This window comes from Aquarana catesbeiana, linkage group LG04, assembly GCF_042186555.1.
Source record: "Aquarana catesbeiana isolate 2022-GZ linkage group LG04, ASM4218655v1, whole genome shotgun sequence".
Classification (NCBI taxonomy): Eukaryota; Metazoa; Chordata; class Amphibia; order Anura; family Ranidae; genus Aquarana; species Aquarana catesbeiana.
This window is the reverse complement of record NC_133327.1, coordinates 372037276-372055697: the sequence shown is the minus strand read 5'-3', so window position 1 is coordinate 372055697 and position 18422 is coordinate 372037276. Positions and strand designations below refer to the sequence as shown.

Below are 18422 nucleotides of genomic sequence, written 5' to 3'. Positions count from 1 at the left end.
CAAAATCATTTTTAATAAATCCTGTATAGGCAATTAACTAGAAGCCCAAACTTATTCTGATAGATTTTGGTTTCTTCAAGGTAGTTCTCTTATCATTCAGTGCTCTAGGTATTCCTTTTCTTCCACAATTCACACTTTTGGTGCTTTCAAATACACAATTTAATAATAAGTTCACACACTTTTCTCTTAGAGGGCGAAACTTATGGTTGGCGTAAGGTTTCCGTTAGAAAAGATAAGCGGTTTTCTTATTGTACAATTAAGATAACACTGGGCATTGACAAGCTTTTAAAAGCCCATTATTTAGGTTCCGAAAAAAAAAAAAAAAAAAAAAAAAAAAAAGGCATGCTTAAAAGGATAAACTGTCCTCTAGTACTAACTAAACCCCTATTCAGTTGCTTTTCCTCCTTTTTGGGGTTCCATCTTCACTTGTTTTTGCAATCTTCTCTGCTGGCCTCTTTTTCAGTGCCTTAACTTTACGGGTCTGCAATTTACCCAGATCCTGTTTTTGCATGTGAATTCGGCCATATTTAGTACCAAAAGTATCGTGAGAAATGTTTTTCTTCTTCTTGGCCTAAACAAAGACATGCAATGCATCAGAATGATCACATACACGACAACCTCCTTTTGACAAATCTACCACGTAAAAACATTTGGTTTGTGCAATTAGGTTATTTGCATTAACAAAGTTCATTGACAGACACAGCCTTCTTTATTCATAATGATAAAGTTATATCGCCTCTGCAGGAGTAGGACTAGGCAGAACAAAAAAACAAAAAACAAAACACTTGGCCACTCCCATGGGCCATCCTCAGTCAGTATATACCCCCCTCCTTGCTCTAGGTATTCAGTTTAGTAATAGAAGTATCAAAAAAACAACTCCATAGAGGGGTGGGTGCTGTGTCTGTCAATGAACTCAGAGAAACGGATTTTACAGTAAGTAAAAAGTTCTATTTTCTCATTCGTTCATTGACAGACACAGCCTTCTTTTTTCATAACGATAGAGACGTCACAAAGCAGTGCCAACATGAGGGGTGGGAAAACAAAAATCCCAAGGCTAATACAAGAGCTAACCAGTTAACAGGAACTTCACCCAGGACAAGCTGGAACCCAACCTGGACCATACCCCTTCAAGAGGGAATAGACCCTCTAAACAGCAGCCTGCAAAAAAACTTGCGGCCAAAAGAGGCATCTGCAGATGCCAAACCATCGCCTTCGTAGAACTTGTAAAAATGTACACAGACAACCAGTGACCGCCTTGCCAACTTGCGCCCGAGAAGAATGCGCCATAACCGGGAAAGGAGGAAACCGATCCCTGACAGGATAGCTCAGAGACATGATCTGTCCGAACCATCCAGACCAACAGACTCAGTGGCTGGCAAATACATCTGAATCCACCAAAACACATTCAGGCCAGATAAAGCCAAATCCTTAGGATGTGCTGACCAGGGACACAAGAAGCCAACCCAATGTCCTTACTCAAATGGAAATCCAAGGACGGGACTATGTAAAAAAAAAAAGGACGAAGTACCACGTTCACCTGGGTAAGGTGAACGACAAGATAATGCCACCATTCACGCAACCCTGCGAGCAGAGGTGATAGCCACCAAGAGGTCACCTTCCGAGACAGAGTAAGCAGTGGAACCTCCCGAATATTTTGAGAGAAAGATAGAGAGGCCTTTGGAGAACCGAAAACACCCAGTTCAGATCCCACGGCGGTGGAAGAAACCGTCCCAGTGGAAACAGACGTCCAACCCCTTGAACAAAAAGGCACGCACCAGGGAGTGCGAGACCAGGAGACGCTGCAGAAGACCGCTCAGACCGACACCTGTCCCTCTATAGTATTCAAGGCCTATTCCTGCTCATCCCTCTGTAAATGGAGGTCGGAAATGGAGCCCCCCTAAAAGGAATGAGCACAAATCTGACGAAAACACGGCCCAGCGAAAGACCCACCCTGTGGCCCAACCCTAGCCAACTGAGGTATCTGCCTGACAGCATTCCACTCCTGGAATGCATTAGTCGGAAAGGGCCGGAACTAGACGTTCTGCCCACCGGAGGAGGATACTGGCAACAGCCAGGGTCGCCAACAGCCTTTCTGGCCCACCCTGGTGAGGGACAAAAGCCACCGCTGTTGCCCTGTCTGACTGGATCCGTACTGGGAGCCCCCGAAGTCGAGCCGTCCCTGATCTAGTCTGATCAATTGAAGTTCCGTAATATTACCCAGTAGAACCCCTGAGGGACCGACCAACCCAGGGAGTACCCTTGTCCCACACCACTCCAGGAAAGGCGAGGAGGAGACTACTTACTTCTCCAGTGAAATACGCAGGTAACGCTCCCGGACAGATCCTCCTTGCCACCAAAGTGGGGGGGCTGTCGGCCATGAAGAACGCTGCGATACAGGCCGAGACCCGGTCGTATGCGACCTCGCAGGGTCAGCCCCTGTCCAGTGGGGCTATGTTGCGGCCGACTTAGCGCGTAGCTGCGGTCTGCACGCGATCGCTGGCCAGACTGGGGTGACCCCTGGAGGCAGAAAAAAAACTGAATACCCAGAGCAGGGAGGGCATTATATACTGCCTGAAGACGGCCCATGGGAGTGGCCAAGTGTTTTGTTTATTTTTGTTCTGCCTAGTCCTACTCCTGTGGAGGCGATATAACCCTATCGCTATGAATAAAGAAGGCTATGTCTGTTAATGAACGAATGAGAAAATAAATTTAAGAAAAAAAAAAAGGAAAAATATTCTACCTACCTTCGTATTTATCTATGTATGTATGTATCTATCTATCGGGCGGGCAATTCTCGCTCACTGCCACTCTCTCATTCGTCTCCTGAATGACACACGTCATCGGGTCAGAAGGCAGTCTTAGGGCTTAGAGCAAAGTCTGCTGGACTTATAGTTTTGATAGTTCCTTTACATTGCTAGCTATGCTCTGAATGCTGAGAAATGTAGTTTCTCACGCTGAATCTGCAGAATGGTGTGAGGCCAAGCGGTAGTAGCCAGCCAATGCTTACAGTGTATGCTTCTCATCAGTGTGCTTGAGTCATACAGTGATTGTAGCCGACAGGTGACGTGCTCTAAGGTACTGTGCACATGATGGAGCACCACTGTGTGTGATACATCAGGAAAATGTATCTGTGTGACTGGGGGCAGTAGTACAGCACAGTGCATGCTTCTGGCTCGTGACAATAGTACAAGGCAGCATCTGTATGACTGGCAACAGAAATACAGACCAGTGTGTGTATAACTAGTATTATAGGGTAGTATATATTTATGACTGGTGACATACAATAGCAGTAAATGCAGTGAGTGTGTGTGTCTGGTGACATTGTACAGAGCAGTGTGTATGAGAGATGCATTGTGGTCTCGTTTTAACATTAGTTGTTCTACTTATAAAATAATGGTCTGTTCTTTATTTTATTATTTTCCTTGTTAAAATAAAGGCTGCTCAAATTTAACAGAACATGTTTTCCTTTTAACTATTGCTTAAAGAGGTGTTCCGCCCCCCCCCCCAAAAAAAAATTAAAAGCCAGCAGCTACACATACTGCAGCTGCTGGGTTTTAACAATAGGACACTTGCCTGTCCTGGACTCCAGCGATGTCAGCATCGCAGCTGATGTTTCCATCAGCTGTCGGGTGCTGCCGCCTCCATTGAGGGTAAGGGTACCCGGCAGTGTAGCCTTGCGGCTTCACTTGGGGAAACCTACTGCGCATGCGCGAGGCCCCGCTCCTCTCTCCGGCCTGGACATCCGGAAGTGGGAACAGGATATCTGTCAAAGACAGGTATCCTGTCCCCCCTCCCCCCCAAAAGGTGCCAATTGTGGCACCAGAGAGAGGAGACAAATGAGCAGAAGTTCCACTTTTGGGTGGAACTCCGAATCTTTCAACTACCTATACAGTGATATGCAGGTTGCATAGTGCAGCCTCATATGTGTGGGTGAGAATTCTCCCGGCCAAAATATATTACCTAATAAAATAAAGGTGTGTTGCGCTACCGTGATTGATATTAATACAGAAAAAAAAATGTATAAACAGTCCATAAAAATCAATCTCTTAAATGGACCATAATGGTCAAATAGCAAACTCCATTATTCAACTGTGGATAAGGTTGACCAATCCCTTCACCAAGTGAACACGCCACCACCACAATAGATTTGACTCTTACCAGAGAGTCTGGACCCTTTATTACGAAGGGTCAAACAGGCTTGATGAATATATCCCGGTAGGGGATGTACAAAGGAACCACGTCAGGAACAGCTCCAGAACAACCAGGGGATTCCACCCAAACGACGATCGTGTAGTCAGATCCAAATAAAACACTGAATAATGTAAAACCTCTTAAGGGTTGCATTTAATTTAAAGTATTGCACTTACACATATCCATAGTAAACAACATTGCACGATAAAAAAGGTAGGCGGCCGCCACAGAACATCCAAACATGCGATAACAGGAAAATACAGCTCAGCACGACCGGTTTTGTCGTTAAAAGCACGGAAGAAGTCCTTTTGTCGACGACACAGGTTGGGCTGAGCTGTACGTTACGGTTATCGCGCATTTTACTTGTTCTGTGGTGGCCACCTTCCTTTTTTTACCATGCAATGCTGTTTTTACTATGGATACGTGTAAGTGCAATACTTTCTATTAAATGCAATCCTGAAGAGGTTTTACACTATCCAGCGTTTTAGGTATTATTTGGATCTGACTACACGATTGTCGTTTGGGTGGAGTCCCCTGGATGTGCTGGGTGTGTTCCTGACGTGTTTCCTATGTATATCCCCTGCTGATGACCCCTACCGGGACACATTCATCAAGCCTGTTTGACCCTTCGTAATAAAGGGTCCAGGCTCTCTAGTAAGAGTCCAACCTATTGTGGTGGTGGTGGCATGTTCACTTGTTGAAGGGATTGGATAACCTTATCCACAGTTGGATAATGGAGTTTACCATTTGACCATTATGGTACATTTGAGAGACAGATTTTTCTGGACTATTTATTATTTTTTTCAGTATTTTTAATATCAATCACTGTAACACACCTTTAATTTTGTTTCTTGTTTTGTGGTAATAGCTCACATTTGTGGTGCTGCTTTTTTCACACTGAATTATCTTTTAACATGCGCAGTATTATTTTTGTATTCATCAAATATATTACCTGCAAGGCTTTAGGACGTTTCATAGATAGCTTGTATAGGTCATCAGAAGCCAGGTGTGTCCTTCTCATCACAAAATCAAATGAAGGTCCCATTTCTTCCAGTTCTATGCGTGGGGTTCTGCACCCAGACTTCTTCATTAACACTCTAGTAAAACAAACACATGAAAATTCATAATGTTATAGGAAAAAAAGATCCAATTACATTCTATGCATGAAGGTAAAAAAACCTTCTGTGTGCGCAAGCACCCCAGGTCCCCCTAATATTTACCTGAGCCCCCTCTCGATCCAGCGATGTCCACAAGAGCCTTGGCCCTCCAGGGACTTGCACTCCTGATTGGCTTTTGGCAGCAGTGTGTGAATGGACACACAGAGCCGCAGATTGGGAGCGCGCCTTCTTGGGTGCAACCGGCAGGAGGGAGGGGTTAGAAGCGCCAGCATGGGACTCCGAGAAGAGGAGGATACAGGCTGCTCTGTGCAAAACCACTGCATAGAGCATGTAAGTATAACATGTTTGTTATTTTAGAAAAAAACAAGGCTTTAGTAATGCTTTAAAATAGTTAACGCACTTTTTACCATTTAACACATCACTACTATGACAAAAACACTTAATCTTGCAATGCTGGCTCCAATGAGCAGAAGTTAAATATCAAGTGCCAATATGCATCAAATGGGCTTTCTTACTTCATTGGTACAAAGAGCAAGTATCCACTGCAACCAATAAATATCCATCTTGTACAGATCTGCCTTCACTAAAGTAAATTCTAGCTGGTTGCTTTGGATTAATGTACTATATAGGCTGTTTTGGGAAAAAAAAAAAACTCCTCTATGGCAACCAAATTCTTCATTTGCCCCCTTCCTTATTGCTGAAAAATACTAGAGAGAAAAGGTTATTGGTTGCTATGGGAAAAATAGGATTTTTATAACAGCTTACCTGTAAAATCCTTTTCTTGGAGTACATCATGGGACACAGAGCCTTAAGTAATTACTTAATGGGTTATAGGCTACCTTCAGGTGTTGACACTGGTAAGCCCAATCAAGGAAGTTTACTCCCTATATAACCCCTCCTCCTTCCAGGAGCACATCAGTTTTTGTAGCAAAGCAATATACTTAAATCACAAAAAAGAGGGGAGGGATCTCTGTGTCCCATGATGTACTCCAAGAAAAGGATTTTACAGGTAAGCGGTTATAAAAATCCTATTTTCTTTATTGTACATCATGGGACACAGAGCCTAAAATAATTACTTAATGGGACGTCCCATAGCAATGCTACTTGAGGGGAGGGAGACACAACCCGCAAGGTACCCCCAGACTTGAGGATCTATACTGCTGCCTGCAGCACACTGCGCCCGAAGGCGATATCCTCATACCTCCTTACATCCACCTGATAACATTTTGTAAATGTATGCACTGAAGACCAAGTTGAGGCCTTGCAGATCTGAGCCATGGAGGACTGGTGACGCACTGCCCAAGAAGCACTAACCGACCTGGTAGAGTGCGCCTTAGATTGAAACGGGGGAATCTTACACCTTAAATCATAAGTTTGAATTATCACTTGCCGAATTCACTTAGCGACAGTGGATTTTGATGCTGCCTGTCCTTTCTTAGGACCCTCTGGCAGAATAAATAAGACATCAGTCTTACGAATCTGAGCAGTTGTCTTTAAATAGATTTTCACTGCTCTCACCACATCAAAACAATGTAGTGACTTTTCTTCCCTGGAACATGGTTTTGGAAAAAACGATGGTAGGACAATATCTTGGTTCAGGTGAAAACCTGAGACCACTTTTGGCAAAAAGCCTGGACGAGGGTGTAACACCACACTGTGATTAAGACAAATCAAATATGGCTCTTTACAAGAAAGAGCAGCCAATTCCAAAACCCTCCTTGCTGAGGATATAGCAACCAAAAATACCAACTTCCTTGTCAAAAGGACTAAGGAAATATGTTGTATCGGTTCAAATGGCTGTTTTTGTAACACAGACAAAACTAAGTTTAAGTCCCAAGGGTTCAAGGGAGGTTTGACAGGCGGATTAAGCCGTGTTACCCCTTGTATAAAACCCTGGACTAAAGAATGAGTAGCAAGTGGTCTTTGAAATAAGACAGATAAAGCTGAGACTTGGCCCTTAATAGTACTCAAGGCCAATTTCATTTCTACCCCTAATTGTAGAAAGGCAAGAATTCTGCCTATGATATATCTCCAAGGGTGCCAACCCTTGAATTCACACCAGGAAACATAAGCCCTCCAAACTCTAGAATATATAATTCCGGAAGCTGGCTTCCTTGCATTAATCAGGGTAGAGATAACTGACCCGGAAAGCCCACGTTTCTTCAGAATGTGCGTTACAATAGCCAAACTGTTAAATTTAGAGACTGCCACTGCCATCTTTACGATTTCTGCATACCATGACCTTCTGGGCCATGCTGGTGCCACCAGAATTACCAGATTTCTTTCCAGCATGATCCTGCAAAGAAGTTGTGGCAGCAACTGAATAGGGGGGAATGCATAGATCAGTGAGAATGATCCCATGGGGTCACCAACGCATCCGTTCCGCATGCGAATGGATCCCTTGTTCTGGCCACAAAGTTGACTAACTTCATGTTGAACCTGGAGCTAGAAGATCTACATCCGGAATCCCCCTCTTTGACAAACAGATCAAAATATGTCGGGGTGAAGAGACCATTCCCCTGGGAATAACTGCTGGCGACTTAAGTAGTCCGCCTGCCAATTCTCTACTCCCAGAATGAAAACTGCCAAAAGACATGGAACATTCCTTTCTGCCGAAGTTAGAATATGGTTCACCTCTCTCTGCGCTAAGAGACTTTTGGTGCCCCCTTGGTGATTGATATAGGCCAAAGCTGTGGCATTGCTGGATTGAATCCTGACAGTAGGGGTGCGCATCTTTAGTGGCCTCATGATACGATTATGATTAACCGGTCCACGATTCGATTTGATCCGCGATGCATCACGATTACTACTTAAGTGCCCATGGTTTTCAACTTTTCATCAGAAAAATAAATTCAAGCAGTCAGAAATGAAAGAAATATATTTGTATGTGCTATTTAAACAAATTACACCAAGTTTTATTTGTGCAGCGGTCTTTTAAAACGCAACTTTTTGTGGAAAAAGACACTTTCATGAATTAAAAAAAAAAAAACAGTAAAGTTAGCCCTATCTTTTTGTATAATGTGAAAGATGATATTACGCCGAGTAAATAGATACCAATGTCACGCTTTAAAATTGCGCACACTCGTGGAATGGCTTCAAACTACGGTACTTAAAAATCTCCATAGGCGACGCTTTAAAAAAATGAATGGTTACCAGGTTAGCGTTACAGAGGAGGTTTGGTCTAGTGCTTGAATTATTGCTCTTGTGGGTTGCCTTGCCTGCACGGAGTGCATGCGTTACATGTCACTCGAGACGAGACATCCAGGTTCTTCCTGTTCTAATGCCAGAGATTTATTGGCACTCTTGAAAAAGTAATTATGGTTGTCTCTAATTAAGGAGGACAAGTATTAATCACACTGATTTAACCTTAAATACTGCGACCATTAATCTTCAAAGGAGTCTTTCTTACACAGATTTTTAATACCTTCTCATATTTTGTGTTTATAACGTACAAGGTATTTGCTTTTAATTTGTTTCCTATTCACCTACTATTCGAGATATCATATTATATAATATCATAATCCCGAATAGTAGGTGAATAGGAAACAAATTAAAAGACTGTAGTTCCTCTTTTTAAGTTGACTCACTGCTGCTTTGCTTTCATAAATCTTTAACCCTGATGTGCTTCCGGGCTTCATAACTGGAGCAAATGAACTGATCCTCAGCTTACTGTACTATGTTGTCTGTGTGACAGTCAGTGTCTCTTCTCTTGTATGTGTACCTGTCCTGATGATGATGATGACGACTGTCTCCTCTCCTGCTGCCTGTGTGATGAGGACACTGCAGACAAGCTTGGCTTGCTCGGGTCTCTCTCCCAGTCCTGACTCCTGCAGCATGTGACTTCTGATGATGACTTGAGTAGGGTGACGGACGGCGGACGGTCTCCCCTGGCCTGTGTACAGCAGTGACTGCCAGTTCCAGTACTGTGACTCTGTGACTGGCGCTGGCCGAGGAGGAAAGATGAGCATGAGCTCTGGGGACCAGAGTCTCCTCCTGAACTTCTCTCCTAGTCTCGAGTCGGACTAGCGACACACTCCACAGGGTGGCTGGAGATGAAGTCAGCGGGAGGTGGGCAAAAACAGCATGAAAACTTTGGCCGTTTACGGCTCCACTCGGAGACAGGGCATGGCGAGGATGACGTCATCATTAATCAATTTCTTAAAGCTGTAGCATTGATGCCGCATCGTGGATGCGGCACCAAAACACCTCTACCTGACAGGACAATCCCGTAACCTGAAAGTCCAGGCTTTTAGAGCTAGACGTACTGCCCGAATCTCTAGGATATTGATGGGCAAGGTTCTTTCGGTTCCTGACCACTGTCCCTGGACAGTTTTCTTTTCTAGTACTGCTCCCCAGTCTGAAAGGCTGGCATCTGTCGTTACCACTTTCCAGATGACTGGTCTGAAGGATTTTCCTTTCAGTAGATTCTGGGTTAGTAACCACCAAGTGAGGCTTTGGAACACTCTTGGGGACAGCTGTATTGGCAAGTCTAAAGCTTGAATTGTTTTGTTCCAAGCAGACAGGATACTGTTTTGCAACATGAATGAAACTGGGCATAGGGAACTGCTTCGAATGAAGTAACCATGGTTCCTAGCAACCTCTCATGAAATGGAGGGATTGCCATTTGACCTGACCATCCGCACCAACTCTCTTATGGAGTTGATCTTTGCCTGATGCAAGAACACCATTTCCTGGGCTGTGTCTATCATCAGACCCAAGTACTCAAGCATTTTTAGCGGTATTAAGGAAGATTTCTCTAGGTTGAGAATCCAGCCCAACTTTTCAGATACAGTCAGGTCCATAAATATTGGGACATCGACACAATTCTAATCTTTTTGTCTCTATACACCACCACAATGGATTTGAAATGAAACAAACAAGAGGTGCTTTAACTGCAGACTTTCAGTTTTAATTTTAGGGTATTTACATACAAATCAGGTGAACGGTGTAGGAATTCTTCCCACTTTTTAAGGGACCAATAGTAATGGGACAGATTAACAATCATCCATCAAACTTTCACTTTTTAATACTTGGTTACAAATCCCTTGCAGTCAATTACAGCCTGAAGTCTGGAACGCATAGACATCACCAGACGCTGGGTTTCATCCCTGGTGATGCTCTGCCAGGCCTCTACTGCAACTGTCTTCAGTTCCTGCTTGTTCTTGGGGCATTTTCCCTTCAGGTTTTGTCTTCAGCAAGTGAAATGCATGCTCAATTGGATTCAGGTGAGGTGATTGACTTGGCCATTGCATAACATTCCACTTCTTTCCCTTAAAAAACTCTTTGGTTGTTTTCGCAGTATGCTTTGGATCACTGTCCATTTGCACTGTGAAGGGCCGTCCAATGAGTTCTGAAGAATTTTGCTGAATATGAGCAGATATTGCCCGAAACACTTCAGAATTCATCCTGCTGCTTTTGTCAGCAGTCGCATCATCAATAAATACAAGAGAACCAGTTCCATTGGCAGCCATACATGCTCACGCCATGACACTTCCACCACCATGCTTCACTGATGAGGTTGTATGCTTTGGATCATGAGCAGTTCCTTTCCTTCTCCATACTCTTCTGTTCCCATCACTCAGGTACAAGTTGATCTTGGTCTCATCTGTCCATAGGATGTTGTTCCAGAACTGTGAAGGCTTTTTTAGATGTTGTTTGGCAAACTCTAATCTGGCCTTCCTGTTTTTGAGGCTCACCAATGGTTTACATCTTGTGGTGAACCCTCTGTATTCACTCTGGTGAAGTCTTCTCTTGATTGTTGACTTTGACACACATACACCTACCTCCTGGAGAGTGTTCTTGATCTGGCCAACTGTTACAAAGGGTGTTTTCTTCACCAGGGAAAGAATTCTTTGATCATCCACCACAGTTGTTTTCCATGGTCTTCCGGGTCTTCTGGTGTTGCTGAGCTCACTGGTGCGTTCTTTCTTTTTAAGGATGTTCCAAACAGTTGATTTGGCCACACCTAATGTTTTTGCTATCTCTCTATGGGTTTGTTTTGTTTTTTCAGCCTAATGATGGCTTGCTTCACTGATAGTGACAGCTCTTTGGATCTCATATTGAGAGTTGACAGCAAAAGATTCCAAATGCAAATAGCACACTTGAAATGAACACTGGACCTTTTATCTGCTTCTTGTAAAATGGGATAATGAGGGAATAACACACACCTGGCCATGGAACAGCTGAGCAGCCAATTGTCCCATTACTTTTGGTCCCTTAAAAAGTGTGAGGCACATATACAAATTGTTGTAATTCCTACAACGTTCACCTGATTTGGATGTAAATACCCTCAAATTTAAGCTGAAAGTCTGCAGTTAAAGCACTTCTTGTCTGTTTCATTTCAAATCCATTGTGGTGGTGTATAGTGCCAAAAAGATTAGAATTGTGTTGATGTCCCAATATTTATGGACCTGACTGTAGTTGGTTGTAGTGCGTACGCTTTGCTCCAAATGAGCCACCGACTGATCTATTAGTAATAGATTGTCTAGGTACGCTACAACTGTTATGCCCTGTGCCCTTAACCTGGCTAGAGGTGGGGCCAGCACTTTTGTGAACACCCGGGGTGCTGTGGCTAGCCCGGAGTTCAGGGCTACAAACTGAAAATGCTGCTGTTCTAATTCGAACTGCAGAAACTTTTGGTGAGTGGCAAAATATAGGGACGTGCAGATATGCATCCCTTGTATCGATTAGTGCCAGAAGTGCACCTCCTAGGATAGAACTACTGACCTGATCGTCTCCATGCGAAAGGAGCAGATCTTCAGGAACGGATTTAGATTTTTCAGATCTAGAATGGGTCTGACATCTCCATTTGGTTTCGGTACCATAAAAAAGATTTCAATAAAACCCCAGACCTTGTTCTTTTGTGGGGATCTGTATGATCACCCTTTGAGATATTAATCGGTCTAGTGCCTGAAACAGAGATTGTCTCTTTTCTTGATCTTTGGGAACGCTTGACCTCAGAAAGCGAGACGGTGGAAAGTCCCGAAATTCCAGCTTGTACCCCAGCGTTACCGTGGAGATGACCCATCTGTCCTGAATTTCCTCTTTCCAGACTTCTGAAAACTGCAGAAGTCTTCCCCCACCTTGGTGAGGGGGGTTGCCTTTTCATGATGAGGTTTTAGGATTCTGGCTTGCAGGTTTCCGACCCCAGGACTTCTTTAGAGACTGGGTCTGACTCTGAGATCTTCCTCTAGAGTCTGACAGTGGAGGCCATCGCCCCTGGCGTAGGGGAAAGAGCCAGTTTAAATGAAGGGCGTTTATACTCTTGACTAGCAAAAGAGTACTTTTCCCGCTAGAAATTGTTTGGATATATTTGTCCAAGTCTTCTCCAAATAGTCGCTTCCCATGAAAAGGGAGCCCAGTTAGGCGGTCTTACATGGTGCTTCAGCTGACCTAAAATTTTTTAACCACAGGATTCTACGCATATGCACAAGCATAAGGCGAGACGCCTGGTGAATAGAATCTTTAATAGCATCTATGGCAAAGCATAATGTTTTTGGTAGTTCAGCCAAATCCCAAGCTTGTTGCAGGAAGTTCTCTAAGGGCCTGTTTAAATTGGTCCTTTAAGGATTGACAGACGCTTATTGCAGCAACTGCAGACTGCGTAATTGCACCTGCCATGGAAAAAATTGATTTTAACAGGGATTCCAACTCTTTATCTGTTGGATCCTTTAACCACTTGACCACTGGGCACTTAAACCCCCTTCCTAACCAGACCAATTTTCAGCTTTTGGTGCTCTCACATTTTGAATGACAATTACTCAGTCATGCAACACTGTATCTATATGAAATTTTTGTCCTTTTTTTCACACAAATGGAGCTTTCTTTTGGTGGTATTTAATCACCGCTGGGTTCTTTATTTTTTGCGCCGTAAAAGAAAAAAGACCGAAAAATCTGTAAAAAAATACATTTTTCTTCATTTCTGTTATAATATTTTGCAAATTAGTAATTTTTCTTCATATATTTTGGCCAAAATTTATACCGCTACATATCTTTGGTAAAATTAACCCAAATCGGTGGATATTATTTGGTCTTTGTGAAAGTTATAGAGTCCAAAAGCTATGGTGCGAATATCTGAAAATTGATCACACCTGAAGTACTGACGGCCTATCTAATTTCTTGAGACCCTAACATTCCAGAAAAGTACAAATACCCCCCAAATGACCCCTTTTTGGAAAGAAGACATTCCAAGGTATTTAGAAAGATGCATGGTGAGTTTTTTGAAGTTGTAATTTTTTCCCACAATTCTTTGCAAAATCAAGGTTTTTTTTTTACTTTTTTTTTTTCCCACAAAATTGTCATATTAGCAGGTTATTTCTCACACACCGCATATGCATAGCACAAATTACACCCCAAAACACATTTTGCTATTACTCCCGAGTACGGCGATACCACATGTGTGAGACTTTTACACAGCGTGGCCACATACAGAGGCCCAACATGCAGGGGAGCACCTTCAGGCGTTCTGGAGCACCCAGGCCAATTCTGACATTTCTCTCCTACATGTAAAAATCATCATTTATTAGCTAGAAAATTACATAGAACCCCAAAACATTATATATGTTTTTTTAGCAAAGACCCTAGAGAATACAATGGCGGTTGTTGCAACTTTTTATCTCGCACAGTATGTGCGCAGCAATTTTTTAAACGCGTTTTTTTTGGAAAAAAAACTGTTTTGTGCTTTACAAAAACCAAAACAGTAAAGTTAGCCTAATGTTTTTGCATAATGTGAAAGATGAAGTTACGCCGAGTAAATAGATACCCAACATGTCACCTTCCAAAATTGCACGCGCTTGTGGAATGGCGCCAAACTTTGCTACTCAAAAATCCCCATAGGCGACGGTTTAACATTTTTTACTGGTTACATGTTTTGAGTTACAGAGGAGGTCTAGGGCCAAAATGATTGCTCTCGCTCTACCGATCACAGCGATACCTCACATGTGTGGTTTGAACACCGTTTTCATATGTGGGCGGGACTTACGTATGCGTTCGCTTCTGCATGCGAGCACACAGGGACAGGGGCGCTTTAAAAAAATTTTTTTTTTTTTATTGTTCATTTTACTTTATTTTAGTTTGATGCTTTTTTCCAAAAAAAAAAATTTTTGACCACTTTTATTCCTATTACAAGGAATGTAAACATCCTTGTAATAGGAATATGGCATGACAGGTCCTCTTTACAGTGAGATATGGGGTCAATAAGACCCCACATCTCACCTCTAGGCTGGGAAGCCTGAAATAAAAAAAAAAAGAAAAAAAAAGATCCTGGCTTCGATCGTAGCGGTGAGTCGGTAGAAGCGTGGGGGGGGGGGACATCCCCTCTTGCCTCCCGTAAGAACGATCAAGCAGTGGAACAGCCGCCATGATCATTCCTATGGTGTAGGGAATTGCCGGCTGAAAAAGCTGATATCTGAATGATGCCTGTAGCTGCACCCATCATTCAGATATCCCCGCACAAAGTCAAGGACATTGTATGACGGCCGGCGGGCGGGAAGTGGTTAAAACGCTGTTTTTTTTTTTTTTTTACACAAAGTTGTCCATTTATACAATATTTCTACCACATAACATGTACATACCAAAAATGACACCCCAAAATAGATTCTCCTACTCCTCCTGAGTACGGCGATACCACATGTGTGAGACTTCCACAGCCTGGCCACATACAGAGGGCGAGTACAGCTGAGCATGGCTCAGCATGGCAGGGTATGGCGGGGTATGGCGGAGTATGGCGGGGTATGGCGGAGTATGGCGGGGTATGGCGGGGTATGGCGGAGTATGGCAGAGTATGGCGGGGGCATGGCAGAGTATGGCAGAGTATGGCGGGGGCATGGCAGAGTATGGCAGAGTATGGCGGGGGCATGGCAGAGTATGGCGGGGGCATGGCAGAGTATGGCGGGGGCATGGCAGAGTATGGCGGGGGCATGGCAGAGTATGGCGGGGGCATGGCAGAGTATGGCGGGGGCATGGCAGAGTATGGCGGGGGCATGGCAGAGTATGGCGGGGGCATGGCAGAGTATGGCGGGGGCATGGCAGAGTATGGCGGGGGCATGGCAGAGTATGGCGGGGGCATGGCAGAGTATGGCGGGGGCATGGCAGAGTATGGCGGGGGCATGGCAGAGTATGGCGGGGGCATGGCAGAGTATGGCGGGGGCATGGCAGAGTATGGCGGGGGCATGGCAGAGTATGGCGGGGGCATGGCAGAGTATGGCGGGGGCATGGCAGAGTATGGCGGGGGCATGGCAGAGTATGGCGGGGGCATGGCAGAGTATGGCGGGGGCATGGCAGAGTATGGCGGGGGCATGGCAGAGTATGGCGGGGGCATTGCAGAGTATGGCGGGGGCATTGCAGAGTATGGCGGGGGCATTGCAGAGTATTGTGGGGGCATTGCAGAGTATTGCACAGCATTGGAGAGTATTGTGGGGGTATTGCAGAGTATTGCACAGCATTGCAGAGTATTGCACAGCATTGCAGAGTATTGTGGGGGCATTGCAGAGTATTGCACAGCATTGGAGAGTATTGTGGGGGTATTGCAGAGTATTGCACAGCATTGCAGAGTATTGTGGGGGCATTGCAGAGTATTGCACAGCATTGCAGAGTATTGTGGGGGCATTGCAGAGTATTGCACAGCATTGCAGAGTATTGTGGGGGTATTGCAGAGTATTGCACAGCATTGCAGAGTATTGTGGGGGTATTGCAGAGTATTGCACAGCATTGCAGAGTATTGTGGGGGTATTGCAGAGTATTGCACAGCATTGCAGAGTATTGTGGGGGTATTGCAGAGTATTGCACAGCATTGCAGAGTAGTGAGGGATGGCTGAGCATGGATGGATGGATGGATGGCTGGATGTCTCTGTGCAGCGCTGTGGGCACTACACATCCAGCCCACAGCGCTGCAGACATCTATCCATCCCCCTCCCCGCTCACTGTGTACCGATCGGCATTTGACGGCGCGATCACATGGTAAACAGCCGCGATCAGCGGCCATTTACCGGGATCCGTGATGGACCCGGCGGTCACGGATGTGTTCGGGTGCGCGCCCCAGGGGGGCGCGCGAGAGGGGAATTCCGGGAGGACGTCATATGACGTCCTCCCAGAGTTATCCAACCGCCCTGCAGCCGTCATTCGGCTATAGGCCGGTTGGTAAGTGGTTAAGCCTCTGTGCATTGTCTACTGGACAAGTTAGGCCTTTATTCACATTGGAAATCGCAGCGTCAACTGCTGGTATTTTCCATCTTTTGGAGAATTTCCCCTCCAGGGGATAGAGAACTGCAAATCTCTTAGGAGGGAGAAAATGCTTATCCGGGTGATCCCATTCAGCAAAAATAGGCTGTTCTAGTAATGCACGTGCAGGAAATGCATGCAAAGGTTGAGAGGGTTTAAAGGAACCCAAGGAAGAAACCAAACTTTCAGGAGACTCCGTTAGGGGTAGCATGGAAGTAGAATAAACCATCTCCGTAAGATTGTATCAGCAATTTCTCAGATTTGACAGGCTGAAAAAGGTTCATCTACCGTTGTTTCCTCCGCAGAGGAATCATCATTGGTTTGCTTTTCCTCCTGATCCACTGGGGGTAACGCCTCATCCTGTGCCCACTGTTCCCCTTACAAAGGTTCTGAAGTGGGGGAGGAGGATCTAGCACGCTTCCTATCCATCTGAATGGAGGATGCGATTAAAGTCGCTAATCTTTCTTTCAGATCCTGCAGGGAGGAGGAAAGGACATCTTCAGTCACTAATACAGGGGCTGAGATGTGAAAAGCAGTTGCACCATCAATTTGTTCCAATGGCTCACCCTGGCTTGCCATAACTGGCAATTCAGGCGAGGATGACAGCATGGAAATGCGACTCAGGATCCTAGCGCCTGGGGGTGAAACCTTTATGTGGTGTCATTTTTGGTAGGCATAGTCCTAAGTACAAAAACAGAGGCACTATACAAATTGCACTTAATCGCTGACAATAGTCATGACATTTAAAGCCGTTACTAAATTCAGCCTAGTGCTGGAAAAAAGGTGTTGTTTCTGTATCAGGAATGCCAGTTTGCAACTCTCACATGTTCCACAGCTCGTGTCTTTTTTTTGCAGGCTGCTTGTTTTCTCCTCGTCAGCCGAGGAGAGACTGTCACAGCTATGTTGTATTTGTTGTTAGCCTGCCGTGTGCCTTCGTGGACGTTCACGGCATCGCTCTTAGGCCCCGCCCCCTCAGAGAAAAAACTCTGCCCCTTTTTACTTTTAAAACATTCCCGCGCTTATGCGTGGCATTTTCGGGTCCACCGAGGAGCACCCCAATAGAAAGTTTAGGTAACGTAACAAGACTTAAGCCCTGGGTTATTAGGGTCCAGCCCTACAAAGAGAGGCGTTACAGGCAAAACCTTATGCTTCTGATACGAGGCCCCAGGTACCATACCTTTAGGCCTCAATGGCACTTTGGATGAATCTGGTCTATGGCGGCTATTTAAATCCAGCATGGATCCCTCCTGGAGCTCCTCAGAGCACATCTTCACTCGTGACCAACACCTTTAGACACTGGCAAAAAACCTGATGTGCTCCTGGAAGCAGGAGGGGTTATATAGGGAGTAAACTTCCTTGATTTGATTTAACAGTGCCGACACCTGAAGGTAGCCTATAACCCATTAATTACTTAAGGCTCTGTGTCCCATGATGTACGATAAAGAAAAACAGTTCATTACGATTATTTCATAAACGTCCCACAATATTCTGTTTTGTCCAAAACAATTTTCTCTTTAATTTTCAACCTTGGAACTTCATGTGAAATGCAAGCAATTCTTCTTTTGGACACTTCTATATACAAATCTAACAGTGCTAAATCGTAGATCAAAGCACTGATTTATCCATCACTATGTGTTTTTGTATATGCTGCCTGTCTTTTCCCTAACAAGAGCTACAGTTAGGGAGTTTCACATGAGTGGAGCAAATCAAGCGTTCGCACAACCCAGAAATATTCCTTAATGCTGGATGCCAGTGCAGTAAAAATATTGCAAATCTCTATGCCAAATAATAAAGCAGTATGAAACAATGGTAATACCAGCAGCACATATTTATCTAAGTGTAATATTTCCTCATCTTCCTACTAAAATCCAGAAATCATACATCTCAACAGTGCTC

The 18422-nt window shown here is 44.5% G+C and overlaps 1 protein-coding gene across 1 annotated transcript in view; it reads right to left on the bottom strand.

Annotated features, from left to right (window-relative positions):
* Window positions 1-310: 310 nt before the first annotated feature.
* The window catches only part of RPF2 (ribosome production factor 2 homolog), a 45034-nt gene continuing 26922 nt past the window's right edge, over window positions 311-18422 (bottom strand). Inside the window, exons 9-10 of the mRNA XM_073627088.1 lie at window positions 5144-5288; window positions 311-571 (exon numbers count right to left, since the gene is read on the bottom strand). Coding sequence (XP_073483189.1) covers window positions 389-571; window positions 5144-5288 — 328 coding nt within the window. The 3' untranslated portion in view covers window positions 311-388. The remainder of the gene's footprint in view (window positions 572-5143; window positions 5289-18422) is intronic.